This window comes from Paroedura picta, chromosome 10 (genome assembly GCF_049243985.1).
Source record: "Paroedura picta isolate Pp20150507F chromosome 10, Ppicta_v3.0, whole genome shotgun sequence".
Classification (NCBI taxonomy): Eukaryota; Metazoa; Chordata; class Lepidosauria; order Squamata; family Gekkonidae; genus Paroedura; species Paroedura picta.
Window position 1 is genome coordinate 1,463,753 of NC_135378.1, and position 17,241 is coordinate 1,480,993.

Sequence of the window (17,241 nt, forward strand, 5' to 3'; positions counted from 1 at the left end):
TGCCCTGCTGGCTGCTTCTTTAGGGCCACTGTTGAGAGCGCACACGGGAAGGAGCACAGAGCCCTGCGGCCACAGCCCAGAGAACAATGCAAATGGTTGCTAACTAAAGACAACCCGGGAGCAGCGCCATCAAATGGCGGCATTTGTATCACGCTCCCATCAGAAGCTCAGTGTCTGGTCTGCACTGCAGGGGCGTCTGCCTGTGCACCTGTTGTCCCCCCCCCCGCCCCCCGTCCCGGCCAGCTGAGAATGCAGCCAGTTGTGGCGGAAACATTTCTGTTTTCAAGAGGCAACTTGAGGGAACTGAGATGGCTGAATGACTAACCAGCCAGAGCTGTTCAGGGAGTTGTTCAGCTCAGGCAGAGAGATCTTTTGAGTCTCAGCTCCTCTTAAGCCTTTTCCCTACAAGTATGCAGCATCCTACATTTGAATGTTATACTTTGGTTGATCCTGGAGTGAGCAGGGGGCTGGACTAGATGGCCAATGGAGCCCCTTTCCAGCTCTAGAGTTCCACATCCCTGCAGCTGTTGGTTGGTGGAAATAGAGTGGCCCCCACCATCTGGGTTATGGAAATGGAGCCTCATCTACATCAAAACACTCACATTTTCCCTCCAGACTTTTATTTAAAAAACATGTAACAGTCACAATAACAAAATCCACTGAAATCTTTGCGACGCAGGCAATATAAAAAAAAGGACACACATTTCAAACCGGAGCATTGCCCCAAGGTTCAGCCCCAACGGGTTTGTTCCATCCGCCCACAATGGATTTCTCTTCTCAGGCTGTATCCGATGTCTGGGAGGGAATCTGCTCTGGCACATCTGAACTATGGGTCAAATCGACATCAACAGTGAAAGTGGTGAAGGAAGGCAGAGCCATCTTAGAAATGAAGGGCCGGCTAGGAAGGAAACCGAGGAGGAGCCATCCGGCCACCAAACTGGCCAGGAAGAAAAATGCTTCATTTGCTCCCACAAAGATTTGCATCTCAGTGGAGAAAAGGGTCTGCAGGACTGCAGCAGGGACCCCCAGCCAACGACAGAGACTGCACATTCCAATGTGCCTTTCAGCATTTCCAGTGGTATTGAAGGATGTCCTGTCATGGCCTGCGATGTTTAATTCATAACTTCACCACAAAGACTCCAGGGCCCCCAACGTTCACTAGTTGTGCCCTCTCGCCCCTGCCTCTGCACTGTAGCCATTCCCAGTGGGAAAAGGAAGCTCTGCTATTCCTTTGTGTCTCGCTAGGCCTTCTTGCTTGCAAGACTCGTTCCCATCCTTTCACGGAGCTTGGCTCATGAGGGGCACCCAGGGCTTCATCTGTTTCCCTGCCCCGATTCCCACCCCAGGGCATGCTGGGGACTGCATTAATTGCCTGCTTTTCTACTGTCTGTGTCTCTGAAGGCCAGGCTCAAATCCCTACAGGAAGACCAAGCAGAAACCCATCTCTTCACCTCTTCAGTTAACCAGGCACCGTTGTCTGCATCCATTCTTATTAACAGCTATTTGAGGTCTCTGCAGGTTAACGCTCACTATTTGGCGTCAACTTTTTAGAAACCTTGATCTGAATTCTGACACACCCAGATCTCCCGGCTTTGAGAATACTAGTTGATTCGCTCATGCCCAGAATTAAACATTGTCGGCTTGAAAGCTGCCACTGGACGCAAACTTTGTTCTATTTCTCTTACTGTGAAGCTGAACATACAATCTCATCTCATAATGGGCGTTTTCCCAGTCAGAGTAGTCTGGCCGTGGAATGGGCTGCCTGGGGAGGTGGGGAGCTCTCTGTCACTGGCAGACTTCAAGCAGCAGCTGGCCAGACTGACCCTGGATGCTGGAGGCCAGCCTTTCCCAACTTTTACCCTTGAGAAACCCCGGAAACATCTGTCAGGCTTCAAGAAACCCCAGAAGGGGTGCGATTGTGCAGAATATAGTGGGGAAGCACCTGGGGCCCCTCCCCTTCCCACCCCCTCCAGGCCCATCATTGGCCATTTTGGGAGGGAGGGGCAAGTTGACATGGCCATATCACCTGATAAACGCATTTTAATAACTCCCACCCAATCAGGAAGCCCTTCCAGGGCCATCACGAAACCCTGATTGAGGAAGGGAGCTTTAGGCTGATCCCACACTGATGGCCTGTGTGGCCCGTTCCAACTCTATGATATAATCAATTGCAAAAATACAGGTTCAAAAACTAGTTTTGCTTTTCTGTCAAAATATCTTCTGTCTCTTTCTACATTAAGATTAGGGGGAAAGGGGAACTGAGCAAAACTCACAAGACCTGACCTTGTGTCACCTGGGGTTTTCAGGTAGCCTCCTACTGAGGAGACTGGGGGTGGCCCTCCAGGGCATGGGCATGAAGTTTTACTGTTTTGATTGTCCTTGTACTTTTTAAAATTAAATCTCTTTCAGGGAGAGGGATAAGGAATGAAGGCAGGACTGGGGTTTCCCAAATACGAGGAAGAGAGCTGGCCCCAAACACTTTCAGCTTGACCGAAGCTGCTGCCCACTGCAACACAGGGAGCCTTTCAGTGAAGACAAACCCAACCCCCCCCCCCCCCGCCATTGTTCACAGCAACTGGGCCATGGAACACACCTTTATTTTACTCCACTGACATTCTGCCCCTCTCCTCTCCCATTTCACCCTCACAACTCAGGGAGGCCAATGAGCCTCCCGTCTGGCCAGCCAACTCCCAAGGGGGACCGGGGGGGGGGGGAGGGGGGGAGACTCTACCCCGGACTGCAGCCATGGAGGATTCCCTTCCCTTTTTCACACTATAGCAGCAATGGGAAAGTCAATATCTTCTACATACTAAAACAAATGGCCTATTTTTTTTGATGAGGAAGAATCAAGTCAAGACAAGCAACACTGAAACATTACCACAATTCCCCAGTAATTCTCTGTGCCAACTATTTTGGTCCCTGGCTGTATCCTGCATGGCCTCATTTCCCTACTCTCTCTCCCTCCTTGGAGGAGTCCGGAGGCCCCTCTGGGTGGCCACCCTTCCCCCCGCCTTTTCTCTTTGGTGCCTGCTTCTCCTGACACATCTCAATTCACAGCAGCATTCATTTAAAATAGCTATTTACCTTAAAACATTGCTCTTGGTTCGTATTTACATAGGACAGAATTTGTACATTAAAAAAATAATATTTATAAGCCAAATGACAGAAATAAACAACTGCACACAAATAAAAATTTACAGCCAGTCCCCAAAAAAGGAGAAAAAAGCTCTCATGCACATTGGTCCTCATTTCCTGAGGATTCAGAAAATGCAGCAGTGGCTCCCCCCCCCCCCCCATTTAAATTAATTGCCAGTGTCTTGGGACACACACTACTCTCACACTGACACAACACTCTAGCAAGAGCTGGGGCAGAGGGGTTGTCTGGCTGCTTTAGCCCACTTCAGGAAGAGTAACCTGCTCCGAAGCCAAAAGTGACCAATACAGGCAATAAACCAGCTAACCCCACGTAACAATTCAAGTTAAATGCAGCTTCAAGAACAAAAACCCGAAAACACCAAGCAGTTCTTCTCAGGTCTCCCCAGGTGCATAGCAGGGAACAGGGCCACGACTTCCAGGGCCAGAAACCTGCAGCAGACTCACTTCAGTGTTTTGCACGAGTCTCAACAGAAGCGAGGACAGCAGCTCGGCTTTGTCTCCCGACATGTAGCTCCACGTGTATCAGGGACAAGCGCATGGCATGGCAAGAATGGCGCTTAGATATCTGCAGCGACGTCTTTCACAGGCTGTATACTGGTCATTTCCACCATTGGGCCTTTTCCCACAGTTGCCGTGGCAACACCATCCCCAGCTCGCCTCTCAAAACCACTGGAGATGTCATCGAAAGTCCGGCCTTTTGTCTCGGGGACTTTGAAGAAGGTGAAGATGAAGAAGATCACAAGGAAGACAATGAAGATAATGAAGACGTAATTGCCACAATATTGCTGCAAGGAAGGCAGAAAAAGAAAGTAAGAGCCCTGAAAGCTTTAAAATGGCCATCTGCTGCCGGGGTCAAAACTCACAAAGCACACTCATGTTCCTGACCTGGCAGCCAAGTAGCAGATGCTCATGGCAGACAAACATTCTCCCCGGAAGGTGCCTGCCAGGGATACACCAGGCATGCCACCACTTCACAGGGATCCGTGCACCCTAGGGCATCCAAGAACAGGGGGTGACATGCCTCAAACCCAGAAGAGCAAGAGCTAAGGGCAAATTCCCAAGAGCCAGCACAGTGAGGGGGCTACAGAGCTGGCTTAGGGCAGGAGTCCTGTGTTCAAAGCCTCCCTTGCAGTGAATTCTGAAGCTCTCACCGCTGCATAGGGGAACAGCATGGCCACCAGGAAATTGGATGTCCAGTTGGAGCAGCCAGCCACAGCGACAGCAGCAGGACGAGGCCCCTGGCTGAACAGTTCAGAGACAATGAACCAGGGAATTGGGCCAGGGCCAATTTCAAAGAGAGCCACGAAGGCAAGGATCGCTATAATACTGATGTAGCTCATCCAGGATACAATGTTCTGCAACAGAGGGGGGGGGGGAGAGAGAGAGAATTATTATTATTATTATTATTATTATTATTATTATTATTATTATTATTATTATTATTATATTTTTATTTCTAGGCAGCCCCTCTCCAGTGACAGTCTTGGGGCAGCTAACAACAGTTGAAAGCTTCATGCATAAGAGAAAACTGGGTACATTTCAAACAATCAATTAAAACAAAAACAAAAACTTTCTCCATTGCTAAAACGGATGGATCAGAATTTCAGCCGAGGCTTCTGTGGGAAAGGGGGGGTGGCTGAGAAGCCCCTTCCGAGGTCACTGAGTGTTCGCCTTGGCCCCCACCATCAGCCTCTGCCGGAGTGCCACTTGGCAGGCCCTTCAGAAGGGCCCAGGTCTCAGCTAGCAACTCATTCCACCAGACTGGAGCCAGGGTCAAAAGACCCTCGCTGAGGTGCACTTCTCTGGGGCCAGGGAACAGAGTGGTCTTCAGGGGCTTTTCAGAGAGGCGCCTTAAATGTGACACGGACCTAGATGAGCAGGTAGTGCACCTGCTGGAGAACAGGTTGCATGTGGGCCCAGGCAGCTGCATTCTGGACCAGTTGTACTTTCTGGGTCAGAGACAAGGGAAGGCCCACGTAGAGCAAACTACAGTAACCTTGCCTGGAGATGACTATCGCATGGATCACTGTGGTTCTGGGTTTATGGGTCCGGGTAGGGCACTAGTAGCTTCTCCTGGCAAAGGTGGAAAAATGCCTGCTGAGCTACTTTTGTGACCTGTGCCTCCTTATTAAGGGAGGCGTTGAAGGTCACCCCAAATTCCTGACGGTCTATGTGGCTTGTAGCTATACCCCACCAAGACAGGGAAGGGGCGCTTCCTCCCCTGGTCCATTTCTTCCCAGGACCTCTGTCTTCAGGTAGCTTTGTTGGAGCCATTCCATCACTGCTCCCAGATACCTGTTTAAGGATCTGGTGCAGCATTCGGCTGGCTGCTCATTAACAGGTAAAGCTGGGTGTCATCCACATCCTAGAGCAGGGGTAGTCAAACTGCGGCCCTCCAGATGTCCATGGACTACAATTCCCAGGAGCCCCTGCCAGTTTGACTACCCCTGTCCTAGAGAAACCAAAGTCCCAAATCCCGGATAGGTTGGGGGTGAATAATATTGGGGAGCTGCAGACTGTTTTTCTGCAATAATGACTGTCATTACTGACAGAGGAGGAGAGCAACCATGACAGGCTGACCCCTGTATCTCCACGTTGATGGAGCCAGAAGCTCATGATCTACAAGATCTAACGCTGTCATGAGATCTAGAAGCACTAGCAACACCCATTTGCCTTGATCCAGCTGTCGCTGGAGGTCAACCGTCAGAGCAACCAAAGCCATTTCCACCACATGGCCTGGTTGGAAACTGGATTGGGTCCAGAATGAAACATTGGACCTTATCTGAAGGTTTCTTCTCTTCAGTGGGGCAAAGTCATCCAGATGGTTAGGTCACGCCTCTGCCTGCTCAGGTAGGGCAAATTGGAAAGCAAATTTCTTTGCTAAGCCGTCTTAAGTGACCACTGAGTGGCCTCTCCAGTCTTGTCCAAGCCTGGCTATAGTACGGTCAAAGTCACGTCTTGTAGTAATTTTATTTTGGGTTTTTGAGTCCAGGAAAAGATCCTCAACATGAGTGTCCAATATCGCCTTCTGCAACTTCCTCGCTTGGGTGGGAAATGGGTGACTTCACCCCGCTGAAGAGAAGAAGCCTTCAGGTAAGGTCAAATGTTTCCTTCTCCTTCAGTGGGGCCTAAGTCATCCAGGTGGTTAGCTGCACCCAAGCTTAGGCCAGGGTGGGTTCTATCGCTGTCAGCTGTGTTCAATCTGCCGTAGCACTCTTCTCCCAAAGGAAGCTTCAGCCCAAGCCACCTGGTCAATGCCATAATGCCCTACGAATGTGGAGAATGAAGTCCATGTAGCTGCTCTACAAATCTCAGCCACCAAGTCCCTGGTAGAGAAGGCCACCAAGGAGGCAGTGGCTCTAGTGGAGTGTGCTGTGATCTTCCCAAACAGAACCTTGCCCTGAGTGTCATAAGCTTTGACAATGCATTGTTTGACCCAGAAGGCTATGGTCACAGATGAAAACCTTCCTGCCCAGGTTCTGGGTACCGTGTGAAATGAACAGGCCCAAACACCTGAAGGGTGCAATCCTGCTGAGATAAATCCAGACTGCCCTGCGAACGTCGAGTTTGTAGCGACTTTTCTCATATGATCTTTGGAGCCTGGGACAGGATGCTGGCAGAACCACACGTTGTTCCAAGTGGAAGTGGGAATATACTTGGGAATTAAACAGGGGTCTGTGCTCAAGGTGACTGCATCCTTCTGGAAGGTACAGATTACCTTTCTGGAGGATTATGCTACCAACTCTGGCCGAAGTGATGGCAATTAGGAATGCTACCTTCCAGGACAGGAACCTGAGTTCTGCTTGCCTAAGGGGCTTGAAGTGTGGGGGGCTTGTGAGGGCCCTGAGCACAATGGACAAGCTCCAAGTGGGGGAACTGTTGGATGGGAGGATCCAACTGTTTTGCCCCTTCAAGGAAACATCATAGATGCTTGTTATGCGATAGTGAGCGTGCTGTCCAGGCTCAGAACTGCGTTGAGCACCACGCCTCCTCAGGGTATTGGCTCGAAAGCCATGCCTCCTGCCGTTGAATAGGAATGCTGTAACGTCCTGGGGAGACGGTCGTAGCATAGTGGCCCAGGTGTGAAAGGTTTTCCAGGTGTGGTTGTAGATGTGACTGGTACATTATTATTATTATTAGATTTATTTCCCGCCACTCCCTGTATGCTCGTGGTGGGTAACAATAGTCTTTGTCCCCATTAAAATACCGATTAAAAGACTTTAAAACAATCTCAACATGGTGGGAAAAAAACCCCAGTATTCCCACCCCCTGCTATCAGAGCGGCAGGGAGGATGGGGAGAAGATAGAACCTATTAGACCCAAGGGGGGGGGATGTTGGTTCTCATTCGCTGACCCCAGCCTCAACCAAAAACCTGGTGGAAGAGCTCTGTCTTGCAGGGCCTTCAGAAATCTGGTAAATCCCACAGGGCCCGCAGCTCACCCGGGAGCTCATTCCACCAGGTAGGGGCTAGGACCGAAAAGGCCCTGGCCCTGATCAAGGCCAGGTGCGCTTCCCTAGGGCCGGGAACGACCAGGAAGTTCTCCCCCGCAGAGCGTAAAGCCCTGCGGTGGGCATAGGGCGACAGGTGGTCCCTCAGGTATGTGGGTCCCAACCCGCATAAGGCCTTGAAGGTCAAAAACAGAACCTTGAACCTGATCCGGACAGCAATCGGCAACCAGTGCAGTTGCTTCAGTACAGGCTGGATGTGGGCCCTCCAAGGTGTGCCAGTGAGGACCCTAGCAGCTGCGTTTTGCTCTAGATGAAGCTTCTGGATCAAGGACAAGGGAAGACCAGCGTAGAGCGAGTTACAGAAATCCAATCTTGAGGTGCGTCGGGAGAGGAAGATAATGGAGGTGAATCAGTGGCTGCGTAGTTGGTGCCGGCAGGAGAGATTTGGTTTCTGGGACCATGGGATAGGCTTTCTTGAGGAAGGCCTACTAGCACCTGATGGACTTGTCGAAGCTGGGGAAGAATGTGTTTGGCAGGAACTTGGGGAGATTCATCAGGAGAGCCATAAGGAGAAGGAGATGATCAACATAGGGAGTGTAAGGAAGGAGTCTTTATACTAACGCCCGAAGCATGAGCAATAAGAAGGAAGAGCTGGAACTTCTCACGCTGATGGAAAGGTATGATCTAGTAGGCATCACAGAAACTTGGTGGAATGATTCTCATGACTGGAATGTAATAGTGGATGGATATGATTTGTTCAGAAAAAACAGAATAGATCGAAGAGGTGGAGGAGTGGCACTATATGTGAGGAAAGGGCTTAACTGTCAGGAAATTCTAGTGAAGGAGAGCATATCTACACTGAAAAGTATCTGGGTGAAAATAAGCGAGGGGAAAACAAACAGTGTGGTAGTTGGTGTCTGCTACCGATCGCCTGACCAACGAGAGGATGTGGATGCTGCACTTTGTGAGCAGCTTGAGAAAATATCCAAGCAGCAGGACCTTGTCATCATGGGTGACTTCAATTTCCCAGATGTGTGCTGGGAAACAAACTCTGCAAAGCGTCTTCAGAAATGCAACTTTCCGACCTGCCTAGCTGATAATTTCATTTATCAAATGGTAGATGAACCCACAAGAGCTTCAGCCATACTGGACTTAATACTGACCAACAGGCAAGAGTTGGTGGATGAGGAGAAGGAGGTGGGGACCCTAAGGGGAAGTGACCGTGTCCTCATAGAATTCCTTTTGAGATGTGGAGCCAAGGAAGCTTGTAGCCAGACGCGGATGTTGGATTTTTGTAGGGCAAACTTTAATAAACTCAGAGACATGATGAGTGTCATACCATGGACGAGAATGCTGGAACGGAAGGGAGCATGTGAAGGGTGGGCGCTACTCAAACAAGAGCTATTGCATGCTCAATCAATGACTATCCCAGAAAGAAGAAAACACTGCAGGAGCTCTAAGAAGCCTCTTTGGATGAACAGAGAACTGCAAGAGGAATTAAGAAAGAAAAGGAAATGGAGGGAAGGACAGAGCTCTAAAGAAGAGTACCTACAAGTTACTAGGCACTGCAGATCAATCATCAGAAAGGCCAAAGCTGAGAGCTAAGATTGGCCAGGGAAGCCCACTGTAACAAGGAAAGATTTTTCAGTCATGTGAGGAGCAAACGTAAAGGAGGCAATAGGCCCACTGTTGGGTGTGGATGGACAAACTCTAACGGAGGAGGCAGAGAAAGCAGAAAGGCTCAGCGCCTATTTTACATCTGTTTTTTCCCACAGGTCAAAGGATTTAGGCACATCTAGAAATGACAGTAGCCAAGAGATAGTGTCTGGGTGGCAGGTTGACATGGACAGAGAGGTTGTCGAGAGGCATTTAGCTGCACTGGATGAGTTCAAATCCCCTGGGCCGGATGAAATGCACCCAAGAGTGCTCAAAGAACTTTCCAGAGAACTTGCACAGCCCTTGTCCATCATCTTCGGGACCTCTTTAAGGACTGGAGATGTCCCGGAGGACTGGAAGAGAGCAAACGTTATTCCAATCTTCAAAAAAGGGAGGAAGGATGACCCGGGAAACTACAGACCAGTGAGTCTGACCCCTGTTGTGGGGAAGATAATGGAGCAGATATTAAAGGGAGCGATCTGCAAACATCTGGAGGAGAATTTGGTGATCCAAGGAAGTCAGCATGGATTTGTCTCCAACAGGTCCTGTCAGACCAACCTGGTTTCTTTTTTTGACCAAGTAACAGGTTTGCTGGATTGTGGAAATTCGGTTGATGTCGTTTACTTGGATTTTAGTAAAGCTTCTGATAAGGTTCCCCATGATGTTCTGATGGATAAATTGAAGGACTGCAATCTGGATTTTCAGATAGTTAGGTGGATAGGCAATTGGTTAGAGAACCGCACTCAAAGAGTTGTTGTCAATGGTGTTTCATCAGACTGGAGAGAGGTGAGTAGCGGGGTACCTCAGGGCTCGGTGCTTGGCCCGGTACTTTTTAACATATTTATTAATGATCTAGGGTGGAGGGACTACTCATCAAGTTTGCAGATGACACCAAATTGGGAGGACTGGCAAATACTCCGGAAGATAGAGACAGAGTTCAACGAAATCTGAACACAATGGAAAAATGGGCAAATGAGAACAAGATGCAATTTAATAAAGATAAGTGTAAAGTTCTGCATCTGGGTCAGAAAAATGAAAAGCATGCCTACTGGATGGGGGATACGCTTCTAGGTAACACTGTGTGTGAACGAGACCTTGGGCTACTTGTGGATTGTAAGCTAAACATGAGCAGGCAGTGTGATGCATTGGTAAAAAAGGCAAATGCCATTTTGGACTGTATCAACAGGGGCATCACATCAAAATCACAAGATGTCATAGTCCCATTGTATACGGCACTGGTCAGACCACACCTGGAGTACTGTGTGCAGTTCTGGAGGCCTCACTTCAAGAAGGACGTCGATAAAATTGAAAGGGTACAGAGGAGAGCGATGAGGATGATCTGGGGCCAAGGGACCAAGCCCTATGAAGATAGGTTGAGGGACTTGGGAATGTTCAGCATGGAGAAAAGGAGGTTGAGAGGGGACATGATAGCCCTCTTTAAGTATTTGTAAGGTTGTCACTTGGAGGAGGGCAGGATTCTGTTTCTGTTGGCTGCAGAGGAGAGGACACGCAGTAATGGGTTTAAACTACAAGTACAACGATATAGGCTAGATATCAGGAAAAAAATGTTCACAGAGTAGTTCAGCAGTTCAATAGGCTGCCTAAGGAGGTGGTGAGCTTCCCCTCACTGGCAGTCTTCAAGCAAAGGTTGGATGCACACTTCTCTTGGATGCTTTAGGATGCTTAGGGCTGATCCTGCGTTGAGCAGATGGTTGGATTAGATGGCCTGTATGGCCTCTTCCAACTCTATAATCCTATGATTCTAAGATCGGGTCCCTCCCTATAGGCCCCTGTGGAGGTTTGCAGAGACACTGCCTTTGACAGTGGGGCACAGCTTCTCTCCTGAGGATGATGGTGGCTCTTGGAGATTGATCGGGCCGCGTGTGTTAAATTGTCTTCGTGCCATTGAGGTTTATTGCTGTTTGTTGTTGTTTTCCATAGGGGTTATGCTGTACTTTTATCATATTTATATTGTATTTTATTCTTTTACTGTAAACTGCCACAAGCTGGACTGGTTTCGGAAGTGATGGGGATAAATCTAAATCTAAGTAAATAAATGAATCAGTTGTGAGTATGCCTGGCTGGGAGCCACAGTCTGAAGTCCTGCGTTGTGTCTTCTGCGGCCACGAAAGGGCTGCTGTCTCCATTGCAAGAGGAGCCTGCGGAAGATGGTATAGCCCTCTTCTTTTTCTTGATCTCCACCAAGACGTTCTCCCAAGTTAGATTCTCAAAAAGAATTCTTCCCAAGAATCTCATGAATGATAATGTGCTTTTCAAAACGGAGTTAATCTTCCAGTGCTCCAGCCAGATATTCCACGGCATTGTGATGCTCATGGCCTGCACCCTAGCGCAAAACTGGATGGCATCTTGTGAGGTGAGCACCACAAATTCCACCACCTCCATTTTTTACAATGACTTATCTTATTGCATAAGAATGCATGTCCAGGCCTCGGAGAAGGTCGTCCGTCCGGACTGCAGTGCCTCATGTTAAATTAGTCACAGTGGCTTTGCGCGCCTGCATCCTTCAACACATTCTCTCCATCCTTGGGCAGTACAGCTCCCAAATACAGCCTGGCAACAGGCACATCAATTAGAGGGACTTTCTGAGGTGAGGTGTGCTTGTGAGATGAGGAAGGAGCGTGCCCTCACAGAACAAGAGTTGGTTCTTAGATGCCGCTATTCCCTACCCGGAGGAGTCTCAAAGCGGCTTACAATCCCCTTCCCTTTCCTCTCCCCACAATAGACCCTCTGAGAGGGAGGGGAGGCTGAGAGAGCCCAGATATTACTGGAGAAGAAGAAGAAGAAGAAGAAGAAGAAGAAGAAGAAGAAGAAGAAGAAGAAGAAGAGTTGGTTCTTATATGCCGCTTTTCTCTATCCCAGTGGTTCTCAATCTTTTCTTTGCCGTGACCCCAACTTCATCGTTGAAGCCCAGCGGGGACCCAGCCAGAGGAGCTGCCAGCTAGCACTGTGGAGGTGCTTCCGCCACCCCCCCCAGCCATGGCCATCAGCGATCCCCCACTGGGAGGTGACTGGAGGGGGGCAAGGGCCCTGCCCAGGGGAGGGGGCTGCTGCCAGTACGGCATCCACATTGCTCGTTGTCCCGCTCTGGGCTGAGCTTGGGTGCGCATATTGCGCCCTTGGCTCACCGCTTCTCCCCGTTCTTGCCGGACAGAGTACGGCGAGATGGGGCGACTTTGGACCCACGGGGGAGGGGGATGCTTTCTTGCCAGCTCCGAAAGAGCTGAGTGAAGCGTTTTGACGCATTACTCAGCATGCGCTGGCAGGCAGGCTCGGCAGATACAGAAGGAGACTTTGTGGCGCTGGAAATGCACATGCAGAAAAATTGAGGCAGTGTGGAGGCAGCCATTGTCATGGCTTCGCTGGATCCACCCACCTCAGCCGCCTGCCACCTCTGCCCGCCTCCCCCCACCACCACATGCCGCTGCCTGCCTGCCACCACCCCCACCCCCCGGGCAAAGTGGAACTGGATTCCATGGACCTGGATTTACTGCTCTCAGATCCCACTCCAGCCCTGCGCCAAAGGCCTAGACCAGGTTGTGGCCCACTTGGTGGGTGGGGCCAGTAGCAAATTACAAGAGCCTGAGTGTCACCAGGTTCTGACTGGAGGACATGGACATCCAAGTCCCCCAGGACATCCAAGTCCCCCCTTGGGCCCGCTGCGGACCGCTGCTCCGGACTCTGGAGAGAGGGCGGCCCGGGGGCCCGTGCACGCGTGGCAGCCCCAGCGCAAGCGCGCATGCGCAGACTGCCGCGCACGCGCATTTGCACCCGGCAGGGGCACAAATGAGCGTGCGCAGCAGTCCGCGCCTGCGCGTTTTCGCCGCCGGCATGCCGGTGGCCGCGGCTCCCCCTCCCGGCCCCTCCGGGCCACTAGCAAATCGGCAGCGGCCGATTAGCTTGCAGCTCGGCAAGCTTCTCTTCCCTCCCCCCCCCCTGAAGCGAGAAGCTTGCCGGGCCGCGAGCTAATCGGCCGCTTTGGCTTCTCGCTTCGGGGGGGGGGGGGTTGGGGACCACTGCCCCAGGATACTGCAATACCCAGGCCACCATTGCCTCTAGGACAGTAGTCCCCAACTCCCGGTCCGGAGACCGGTACCGGTCCGTCGATCAGTCGGTACCGGGCCGCGGCTCCTCCTCGTCCTCCTCCCCGGCTGCTGCCTCGGGGGCCGCCCTGCCACTCTGCCACCAGCTCACCTTTGGTGCTCTCCAGCGGCCGCCATGGCTGGGGCTCCCCCTCGGCCTGGCACTGCACAGCTTCTTCTGGCAGCGCCCCCCCAGCAGGCGGCGGGAAGTCAGGGGCGCCGGCGGGAAAGCAAGTGAAGTAGGGGCTCAGGCGGCAGCGATGTCCCTCGGCAAAAGGCTACCCCCCCCCCCCGGGCCTCAGTAAAATTGTCAAGCGTTGACCGGTCCCCGGTGATAAAAAGGTTGGGGACCACTGCTCTTGGAGACCCAAAGGCGTATCTTCTGGGTCATCAGCCAGATAGCCATGCCCTCGACTGAGCCCCACCCTGGGCTGATACATCCAGTTCCTGGGATTGTTGGCCTGAAGGGGAAAGCCTCCCAAACCAGTATTGCAACCCCTCCTCCCAACCTGAAATCCGGGACTGCTAGAGAACCAAGTAATCCAGGGCAAGATTAGCTCTTTCAGGGCAACTTTCACCCCCCCCCCCCCTTCTCCAGGTCCTGGCCAGATCCACCTCATGTTCTGCAAAATAAGAGTGCAGAGCCAGCACACCAGGAGGGGCAGGTAGAAATCGAAAAATACGCAAATCAAGAGCAGCTGACTGATTATTGAGGGACCTGGCATTGCACCACATCAGTGTTGGAGCTGAGTGTAAACCATTTGCCCCTCCATCTCTAGGGATGGGACGAAGGATGGAAAAGATTCGAGCAAGCCCTATCTCGGGCCCCTTCTCCCACTGCTGTACCTCCTGTAACCCCCAATGTGCAATCAGGCTCAGATTTCCATAACTGCCTTGCTGTGCTGATCTACACTTGACAAAAAACAAAATGCCACAGGGGGCTGAAGGTGAGGAGGGGGAGGCCCACATTCAAAAGCAAGACCGAAGACCACAGCACTCAGGGGGAGGGCCCTGTTCCCCCCCCCCAACCCAAAAGGGCACCCAGGATGCTGCTTGCCAATTAGAGAACACTCTGCACATCTCATGGATAGATGTGGAGCCCCTAAGAGGTATATACTGAACCCTCCGCCCCCCCAGCACTTCAGGTCTGGAAGTTAAGCTCCCCGTCTTCCTATGTGTCTTACTCCCAATGTAGGGTAAATAGTAGTAATTTATTTAATGTTAAAGCCACTGGCCTTAACACCATACGCTAAATGAGCTGAAACAACTTTAAAAGCCATTTTTTAAGTTTACAAAAAGAGAATGATAAAATACAAAACTGGGTTAATAATGATAATTGGCATGTACAAATTGCTTCCTTAACTTAATTGTTAATAACAGAAAACAGGCAACCTTAAATGTTATTGATGAATTTTCATCTGCCAGGAAAAAGCTAATACTGTTCAATTAGTGTGGGATGACCTGATATGACCTAGTGCCAATCGGGCCATATCGTGATAGTGGGAAAACCTTCAATGAGATTGGAGGCACACGGGCAGAAGCACTGAGCTAAGGTTATTGTATTATATCTGCCCTGTAAATTGGCAGAGGCATTGTCTGAAATCAGGCAGTCGTAAATGCTCTCCTTAATGGTGCATCAGTGAGATCTGCTAGATACCTTGAGAGGGGTCTGGTGGTCAGTATCATATAGAAAACCTGGATTTTTTAATTGAGCAGATGTCATGGCTTGCCTCTTTTTCAATTACCCATTTACAAATTGTTTTGAGGTTCCAGGTTTTGAGGTTCCAGAAGGCCAGATCCTGAAGATGAAGCTCAAATACTTTGGCCACCTCATGAGAAGGAAGGACTCCCTGGAGAAGAGCCTAATGCTGGGAGCGATCGAGGGCAAAAGAAGAAGGGGACGACAGAGAATGAGGTGGCTGGATGGAGTCACTGAAGCAGTCGTGTGAACTTAAATGGACTCCGGGGAATGGTAGGTAGAGGACAGGAAGGCCTGGAGGAAGTCCATGGGGTTGCAATGGGGACACGACTTCACAACTAACAACTACAACAAAGGGGGGTAAAGCATACAATTGCAAGACAGAGTTCATATTTAGCCAGCTGGGATTCAGACGTACTTATCAGTAAACCAGATCCATGCCGGGATACCAATGGAATTCCCAACCGAGAAACACACACACTTCCCAGCCACTCCTGCCAGCCGCACAGGCCCAGGGGAGGAGTGAGCACATGGCGTCATCCTCACCAGCCAGGGATGCGTGAAGGACCGTAGGCACACAAGGATGCTGACGGCAAGAGCCCTTACCTGCAACACCAGGGCAATCGTCATGACGGCTGCACAGACGGCCATGCCTCCCAAGCCAACCAAGTGGAGGGTCCTGCGCCCCGCACGCTCCACAAGGAAGAGCTGCAAAACGGAAAACAAGGGACGCTCTGCAGGGACTGGCAGCCTAAGGAATCGCAGCAGCAGCAGCAGCAGCAGCAGCCCTGCCGGTGGCGCCACTCGCACTGGACACACACGGAAGCGCTTGGGTCACGCTTTCTCCTGCTAGCAGCCCTTGCCCCTGCATTTCACCCCCACCCCCACCTCACTCCCGAAACACAGCAAAAAAGGGCAAGAGGCTCTCTTTGGGGAGGTGAGAGAGAGAAAGCCACCTCAGGGGGAAATTGCTGCCGCTACCAGAATTCGACTGTCCATCAGTAGGAAAGGAACAGAAGCCCCACCCCCCCACCCCCCCACCCCCCCACCCCTGGGACTGGGGCCAAGACATGAGGATCACCCGTTTGAACAGGACAGCTGGGCACCTCTCCTCAACATGCCAGTCTCCCCCAACTGTGGTATTGTAGAGAGGCACCACTTCTGCCTCGGAAATGGAATTCATCTTCCCAGAAGTGGCTGAGGAGCTGGCGCCTCGACTGAGGCTCCCCCCGCCCCATGCCCCCCCCCCCCAAGGGCGATAGGGCGCCATCTGAGGAAGACTTACTGATACAACGGTAAAGACAGTGTTGACCACCCCGGCCCCGATCGTGGCGTAGACGGGCTTCTGGACTCCAGCCTCTCTGAAGATCCCAGTCGAGTAGTAGAACACCTGGAGGCAGAAAACTACTGAGAACCAGCCCAGAGCCCCAAATGTGAGCAAACCGCCTTCCAACCGCGCCGAGGGGAGACAGGCAGCCAATGGAATGCAGCGGAGAGACTCAGGCCGGGGAAAGCTCCCTCCCTGGCTCAGCCCGGGGCCCGCCACTGACCCACAGGGCTGCTACGGCGAGACGGAAGAGGCGGCTGCCCCAGAGGCTGCCCTCCACCTGGAGGGTCAAAGCCACACCTTGTCCCAAGCACGCCCACGGTGGCCCTTGCCAGAGCAGAGCAGCCTCCGTGGCTACAGGACAGGTGAGCTTCTCCTCAGTACGCCCAACAAGGCAGCCCACGAGCTCTGCGGGGCACGGGGAGGGGACGTCGCCCATGGAGGAGCTGCCAGGACTTCCAAAGGGGCTGGCCCCAAGGCCTTGCCGCACAGCTGCCCTTTCAGGGCATGACCGGAAGCAAGCTCCACCGCTGCGAGACAAAAGCCACGGCCGGGAGGGGGCACAGTCCCCGTTGGCCCCACGAGCCTCACGCCAGACGCCTCCGCCCAAGTACCACTCACTTGCCTACTGCCATTGGCCAAGCCAGAAAAGGGGAGGGGGAAATGCAAGGCTCCTTCGTTTCTCTGCAGACCCTGGCCCATAAAGGGCTAATTCCAGGCAGTCTGAACTGCTGGCTAAGAAGAGGTGGGGCAAGGAAAAAAGAGGAGACGGAAAGGCTGGGGATATGGGGGGGGGATCAGTCTGAAGGAGACGGAGCCTCAGGCCAGGCGAGGGAGTCTGGTGGGAGACACT

General features: G+C 51.8%; 1 protein-coding gene across 3 annotated transcripts in view; it reads right to left on the reverse strand.

Moving 5' to 3' along the window:
* Positions 1–603: 603 nt before the first annotated feature.
* The window catches only part of LOC143820010 (solute carrier family 2, facilitated glucose transporter member 3-like), a 31,738-nt gene continuing 15,100 nt past the window's right edge, over positions 604–17,241 (reverse strand). For all 3 annotated transcript variants that reach the window (XM_077302372.1, XM_077302371.1, XM_077302373.1), the window contains exons 7-10: positions 16,347–16,451; positions 15,668–15,769; positions 4,308–4,511; positions 604–3,941 (exon numbers count right to left, since the gene is read on the reverse strand). In XM_077302372.1, coding sequence (XP_077158487.1) covers positions 3,714–3,941; positions 4,308–4,511; positions 15,668–15,769; positions 16,347–16,451 — 639 coding nt within the window. In that variant the 3' untranslated portion in view covers positions 604–3,713. The remainder of the gene's footprint in view (positions 3,942–4,307; positions 4,512–15,667; positions 15,770–16,346; positions 16,452–17,241) is intronic.